The sequence below is a fragment of the Vidua macroura genome, chromosome 2, assembly GCF_024509145.1.
Source record: "Vidua macroura isolate BioBank_ID:100142 chromosome 2, ASM2450914v1, whole genome shotgun sequence".
NCBI lineage: Eukaryota > Metazoa > Chordata > Aves > Passeriformes > Viduidae > Vidua > Vidua macroura.
The window spans coordinates 73,316,781-73,323,888 of NC_071572.1; the positions used below are offsets into that span (position 1 = coordinate 73,316,781).

The window sequence follows — 7,108 nt, forward strand, 5'->3', positions numbered from 1 at the left end:
GCCAATCAGATGGAGACTGGCTGCTGGTCGGTGTGGCTGAGCCCTGCTCCCAGTTACCACCATCTGTCCTGGCCTGGCACTAAGCTAATCCCAGCTGTTTTCCCTGCAGGCATGCACGCTGCTGGTCGGTGTGGCTAACTGCAAGCTGGGCTAGCCTGCAAGCAGGAAAGGGGGCCTGAGAACCAGGCAGCAGACAGATCACAAGCAGAGGACCAGCTGCCAGTGACCCACCAAAGTGTGGGCAGACAATCCACCAGCATAGCCCAGGTTTGATGGGCCAGGGAGCAAGAACAGGATTAGGCCTTTTTTGTTGCTCATGTTTTTTAAGTGCTGTTTTGTGTTTCCCTGGGCACCCATCACAGCAGGTTCCCTCAGTTTCTGCTGATCACTCTGTGCCTGGTGACATCGATAGAGTGGAAAGCTGCAGCCTCACATGTAGCAGACCAGGACATTTAAATAGAAACAGCCCAGACCACTGCTCACTGTGTCTTAAGGAGAAGCAGCTGCATCTGGGTGAACATAAAGGCAAAAAGAACTTCACTGCACAGCTCCACAAACCAAAAGCAAATTCCTGCTCAAGTCTGGGAGGCCAAGAACTGAGACACTGCTAAGGACTAGAAAAATGGTGAAATGGGGACAGTCACAAGAGTGAACTAAGTGACAACAGGGAACTAGGGAACCTCTGGGCTAGAGCCTTGGCCAGACAAAGCACTCAGCTGACAGCTCCACACAATACAGCCTTCATGCAGGCAGCAAGGATTTCAGCTCCCACTGCTTCTTCACAAACATCCCCGTTATAGGGAATAAGGACAGACACCAGAAATGCCAGAGCATCACCTGGGAGTAAGAGGGGTTTCTGCTGCAAAGGAATAAGGGGACACAGCAGAATTCTGTATTTCGTGTTCTAAGGAAAAAGAACAAGACTTGAGCAAGAGTATAAAACTTTTAATGGATCAGTGCATCAGTCATTGATGCAAAGGGAAAGGAGCAAAGGGGGCTATCATTGTCCCAGGTGCTCAGAGCTGCAGAGATGATCTGCACAGAGCAGCAAAGTGGGGGTACACACAGAGCTGCAGCAGCCTTTGTTCTCCAAGGAAGGGACCAACACGTGGAAAAGCAGTTCCTCTCACTGTCCATTTGCTTTCACTCTATGCTGCTTCTTCCTGGTAGGCACTTTAGGCCGCATCATTTTGAGAAAAGGCCGGACAGCCTTCAAGGGTCTCCTCTGTGCTTGCAATGAACGTTTCTTCTTCAAAGCAGGTTGGGGCAATTTCTGCTCTTTGTCAGCTTTTGATTCCTCAAGTTTCTTCTTTTTTGGCGGAGGCTCCGAGATGATGGGATCAGGGACAGCGGACGGAGCTGCCGCCTCCACAGCAGGCTCTTCATCTGAAAGGAGAGAAAGGTGCTGTGAGAAGAGCCTTCTGCAGGGAAGCAGCCTGCGAGGGCAGGCCCAGCCAGATCAGCTGAGCTCCAGCACTACGTTACCTTTCTGTGCCTGCGGGATGGCATTGGAGAACTTCTTGAACTTGGCGATGAAGAACCCATCCATATTGTGCGTGTGAGGGTAGAAACGCCGCGTAGACTTGAGGGATGGGTGGAAGCGACGGTCCTTGAACCTGGAGGAGGAAGTGGGGTGAGGAGTGATAGAACGCCTCTGCTCAAACCTGGCCACCGAGGAGCAGTCACATGTGCAGCTTGTGACCCGGCACGCACCTGGTGAAGCCTTCCTTGCCAAAGTCCAGGCCTGTGGCCACCAAACGGACATTGCGTTTCTTCAGGGCATAATCCACAACACATTCGTTCTCCTCCACCTGCCAGAGGCTAAGCATTAGGATCCAAAACCCACCATCTCCTGAGGAGGAGGTGACCACAGCAGATCATGGTAGAAGGCACCTACCATGATGGAGCAAGTGCAGTAGACAATGTAGCCCCCTGTCTCTGAGGCAGCATTGACTGAATCTATGGCGCTAAGAATTAGCTCCTTCTGCAGGTGGGCACAACGCTGAATATCCTTCTCGTCCTGAGGGAGAAAGAAAGGTTAGGATGCCACAGGCACAGGGAAGCACCCCAGGCTTCTGCTGTGGATGAGAGAATGACAGGAGAGCAAAGCACGTATAATGTACAAGAGTCTGAAATCTTCTGCAGAAGTAGTTTCAAAAAACTAGCCCTGGTACAACACACAGAATAAGAAAGAAAAGGAAAAATGTATTGTAGGTATCTCTTAAGAACAAAGCTGCCCCCAAAGGCTTTCCTCTCATGACTCATACTTGAGTCTGCACTTGCCACCCACCTTGTTGGTTTTGACAGCAGGATCCTTGGAAATGACGCCTGTTCCACTACAAGGAGCATCAAGCAAGACACGGTCAAATCCTCCAAGAACCTACAGGCAGATGTAGATTTGGAATTATGCTCACAGGTGGGGACTCAAAACAAGGCCAAGACTAGAAGGGAAACTGGAAGACTGGGAAGGCAGGAAACACTCCTTCTCCCTCCTCCCTGTCCACCTTCCTGCCTCTGTATCAAATAACAAACACACTCCCCAGCAGCTCTGCTCATCCTCCTGTGACAGGTGACTCTGGTGAGCGCGACTTCACTAAAGGGACAGCACAGCAGCTCTGGGTTAGCACTGCAAACAGGAACGTACCTTGGGGAACTGGCGTCCATCGCAGTTACTCACAACAGCATTGGTGACTCCCAGGCGGTGCAAATTCCCTACTACGCTACGTAGCCTCTCGGCACTGCTGTCATTAGCCAGGATCATCCCTGTGTTCTTCATAAGCTGAGCTGCCAGAGGGCAAAACACACCAGCAAGGGACTGAAAACCTCACGTGCCTTTGTCTCCAGTGACAGCCACCCCCTCCTTTCCTCGAGTTCAGTCCCCCTCTATTCCCCCTTTCTGTGTGGACCAATAGAAACGCCTCACTTGACAGAGCAGCCCTCCCAAGGCTCCAGGGTGGTACCTATGTAGCTGGTCTTGCCTCCCGGGGCGCAGCACATATCCAGGATGCGCTCATTCTCCTGTGGAGCCAGCGCCATGACAGGGAGAAGGCTGGAGGCTCCTTGCAGCATGTAGTGTCCAGCCAGATACTCTGGGGTGGCACCTGGGCAGGGAAGGCAGAACAGAAGATGACACATGAAAGAAAGGGAAGCAGGAGCGGGTGAGCTCAGCCCTGTACGGTAAAGGTGATCTCACCGATGGGCACAGTGGAGTCATAAATAACAAGTCCCGTTTTCGACCACTTCCCCAAGGGGTCAAGATTCACGCCACGGTTGATGAGAGCCTGCAAGGCAAGGAGAAGGGACTGAGACGCCGCTCTGGGGTACATGCAGCTCAGGACACAGCCACTGGCTCCTGCTCACCTGTGCCAGGTCCCGCCGCCGTGTCTTCAGTGTGTTGGTGCGAATGGTGACAGGGCGCGGAACCTCGTTAGCCTCCAGGAAGTTTATCAGCTGGATGGAAGAAGGGGCAGAGAACAGAGGTAGAAATGAATTCTCAGGGAGGCAGCCAAACCCCCATTGGTCAGCACAGCTATGGGCAGGGCAGGATCCCACCTCAGGGAGCGGGAAGATGTCCATGAGCTTGGTGAGCAGGAAGTCGCTATAGGAGTAGTAGGCAGCCATGTCCCGGCGCAGCAGCGCGAGGTATTCCTGCCGGGAACGCCCCTCCTCCCGCTTCACCCCAAAGTCCTGCAGCACCTCCATGTTGCCCTGGATACGCTGGTGAATGACGTGCAGGTCAGGTGGCTCAGCAGGTGGGAACACCGTCAAGGAATCACCAATAGCCAAGGAACTCGCACAGGGGATCTTTAGAAGTACAATCAGCTGTGCTGGACACGCGCGTCACAACAGTGCCTGCGCCAGAAAGGCTCTGCTGGAATACTGCTTCCATCAGAGCTCAGCAGATGCAGGATTCAAAGGATGAAACTGGACAAAAAAGTTCACAAGGCAGAACTAGAGGGTGTTTAAAAGAATTAGTTTAGATAAACAGAGAAAAACGGAAAAAAAAACCCCAACAAATGTAGTGTTTTAATACTGAAAGCATTACCTGCAGAAAAAAAAGAGACCAGAAATTCCCCAAGGGCAACCAAGTGGTATAGAGGAGAGTAAGAAGGGAGGCAGGAAATTAAAATCACCAAAGTCCAGCAGCAAGCACTTTGGATGCTAGAATTGCTGAATTCATCAGCAACTCTGGGAATGGGTTACACAAACACCCACCAGGAAAATCAGGGTAGGGAGGAACAAACCACATCATAAGTCATCCATATGTATTTAGGACTAGAAAGGAAATTAGGGCAGGTTCCAAGCCCCATACAGGGCGTCACAGATTTCCTAACTGTGCTATACAGAAGCACAGCATTATACACTATCTATTAGGACAGCTCAGCTAAAAATACCATGTCATGCAGAGACACTTTTGCTAAGCAATATGCATGATAAAAGTCCAAGGGAAGCTCTTTGGTTGTATCCAGGCCCCGTGCTGCATCATACACATGGCTTATGGATGTCACAGATAAAAAGGATATCCTCCTTCTCAATCTCTTCGCTAGTTGGCAGTTTAAATTGTTCATCTATATCCAAGTTGAGCTGCAGATCAGGCCCCTCTTCCTTCTGTCCCATTTTCTGCTTGCTTGCCTCTGCTTCCTCTTCCTCCTCGCTGTCATCTTCACTGAGGCCTTCCCTAACGACAAAGAACAGGATCACACAGCTGCTTCTCAACTACCATTTCTCAGATGGCACAAAAGACAGAAGAATAACAACACAGTCTCCTCATCTATCCAGGAAAGGCTCTACACACTCACCTGTCAGGCTTCTGCTTCAGGGCAGCTTTTTCAATAGGCAGCAGCTAAGTAGAGACAAAAAGACTAATCAAAAACCATCCACAGTCGTCCCCTTCCCACCATCTGTGAAATTTACTTGCTCTGTTTAAAAGGGACAGCAAACAAAAGCACTGAATGTTATGGTGGAATCGGCTGCTAAACTTGAAATCATTCTTGTGAAGGAAAGAAGGGGAAAGTTCTCCACCACCTCACCACCCACTGCCACTAAAGCCATCCTCTCCTCCCAGGCCTGAGGGGTCCCTTTCAGCCGACAACACCAAGTATTCCTTGTGTAATTAAGGGCAAGAAGTTCCTACCTCTTCTTCCTCTGATGATGAGGCACCATAATCATCCACCATCTCCTCGCTGCTCCCATCCTCCTCCTCCTCCATCTCCCAGCTGCCCTCTTCCACCTCACCATCGCTGGATAATTCCACGTGATTTCCTTTAGGTTGGGTTTTCTTGGCTTTGGCTGGAGCCAGCCACTTGGAATTGCCATCACTGAAGCCAGAACGGCCACGGGCAGTTTGTCCTGCTGCCTTTACAGCACGTTTCTCCTTCTGTGGGGACAGCTGCTCTTCAGCTAGAGGCAGAAGAAGCAGTCAAAAGTTAGGCATTATTTCCAAAATCAGCTGCTCTGCTTTTTCAGTTGTTACACAAAAAGACCTTAGTCCAAGTCCTGAGCTGCCTGTCCAGAGGGAGGGACTGCTTGCTCTTTGCATCTCCTAAAGTACTGGGCATATTCTCACCTCTCCCCAGTGGACCTTTCAGGAGATCTAACTAGAATTACCAAATTAAAACATTGCCACAAAACTCTTATGGTATTTGCTCTGACATATTATGGTACCTTCTGTCCCAAATCTTTGTCTAGCCTTCCTTCTTTCTGCTTTATAAGTTTCCTCAGCTACACAAGATGTAACACAAAGACTTAAAACCTCAGCTATAAAAGCAGCCTGCAACAACCTTGCTGTAAATGGAGAATAAGTAAAAAATGAATTTAACGTGCAGAAGAGAGACCTTTGACTAGCTCTTCAGACAACACTGCCTCCTGGCATGGCAGCCACCAGAAATCAGATAGAACTCATTGTTATTTTCTATTACAGAGAGCCCAAAAGAAGGCCAAGATGATGAAGGGTCTGGAGGTGAAGCTGTTTGAGGAGCAGCTGAGGTCATTTGGTCTGTTTAGCCTGGAGAAGAGGAGACTGAGGAGAAACCTCATTGCAGTCTGCAACTTTCTCATGAAGGGAAGAGGAGGGGCAGGCACTGATCCTTGTGGTGACCCATGACAGGACTTGAGGGTACGGCAATCAAAGTTGTGTCAGGGGAGATTTAAGTTGGATATCACAAAAAGATTCTTCACCCAGAGGGCATTACAACAAGTTCCCAAGGAAGTGATCGCAGCAGCAAGCCCGTCTGAGATCAAGAAGCGTTTGGACAACACTTTCAGGAACGTGGTGTGGCTCTTGAGGTGGTCCTGTGCAGGGCCAGGAGCTGACTCAATTATCCTTGTGGGTCCCTTCCAACTCAGGAAACTCTAGGATTCTGTGATTTAAAATAATGAAATTCCACGTGTCCCTTGCCTTGAAAACGGTGGCGGCAGCGCCCGGGGGAAAGCAGGACTGAGGACCGCCGGCCCGTCAGTCCGGTTCGGACCCGCTCCACTCACCCGTCGGCTCCCGCTCTCCTCCTCCTCCGCCTCCTCCGCGGGGCCTCCTCCCCGCCGGGCCGCTGCCCGCTCCCAGCCGCCTCTTCGCAGCCCTGCATCGGGAGGGGAAGCGGCGATGAGCCCCGGTCCGGCCCGTACGGCCCGGCCCGCCGAACCGCCCCCCTCACCTCTTTCTGCCGTGACTGGAGAGCTTCTTCCTGCTGCTCTCCGGCTCTGCGGGAAGACACGCGGCGGTCAGACGGCCGCAGGCGCCCCAGGGCGGCCGCGGGCCGGTCCAGGCCGCACTTACCTGGCGGCAGGAAGCGGGCCAGCTCCACCTCGGCCCCGCGCTGCTTGCGGGCCTTGCGCCCGGGGCCGCGCTTCTCCTTCCTGGTGGGGTCGAGCTTCCGCCCCATGGCCGCGCCGCGGGACCCCCGCGCGCCGCCGCCACACGTGCCGCGCTCCCCGCCGCCCCGGCGCACGCGCCCGCCACGGGCCCGCCCCCGCGCCGCCCATTGGCCAGTGACCCCCATCGCGATCGCTGATTGGCCCTGCCGGCAACGTCAAAGGCGCGGACCGCCCGCCCCCGGGACGCGTGGGGCCGCGGGAACGGCGGCACCGGGAGCGGCCCTGCTGGCCCCGGCAG

The 7,108-nt window shown here is 52.8% G+C and overlaps 1 protein-coding gene across 1 annotated transcript; it reads right to left on the reverse strand.

Moving 5' to 3' along the window:
* Positions 1-930: 930 nt before the first annotated feature.
* Positions 931-6,944, reverse strand: NOP2 (NOP2 nucleolar protein). The gene is made up of 16 exons (XM_054004403.1): positions 6,773-6,944; positions 6,651-6,696; positions 6,484-6,575; positions 5,135-5,400; positions 4,800-4,843; positions 4,524-4,678; positions 3,553-3,752; positions 3,361-3,450; positions 3,194-3,281; positions 2,961-3,101; positions 2,645-2,784; positions 2,291-2,380; positions 1,898-2,020; positions 1,714-1,811; positions 1,486-1,616; positions 931-1,386 (listed from the first exon to the last, which is right to left on the reverse strand). Exons 1-16 carry the CDS (start codon positions 6,876-6,878, stop codon positions 1,127-1,129), a joined length of 2,070 nt encoding a protein of 689 aa, XP_053860378.1. The 5' UTR covers positions 6,879-6,944; the 3' UTR covers positions 931-1,126.
* Positions 6,945-7,108: the final 164 nt, after the last annotated feature.

Excerpts from the sequence above, each read along its gene's own strand:
- NOP2 (XM_054004403.1), bottom strand. The coding sequence starts at position 6,878 with ATGGGGCGGAAGCTCGACCCCACCAGGAAGGAGAAGCGCGGCCCCGGG. Across the intron at positions 6,697-6,772 it reads GGCCCGCTTCCTGCCGCCAG|AGCCGGAGAGCAGCAGGAAG; the intron begins GTAAGTGCGGCC and ends GTCTTCCCGCAG. Across the intron at positions 2,381-2,644 it reads ATGGACGCCAGTTCCCCAAG|GTTCTTGGAGGATTTGACCG; the intron begins GTACGTTCCTGT and ends ATCTGCCTGTAG.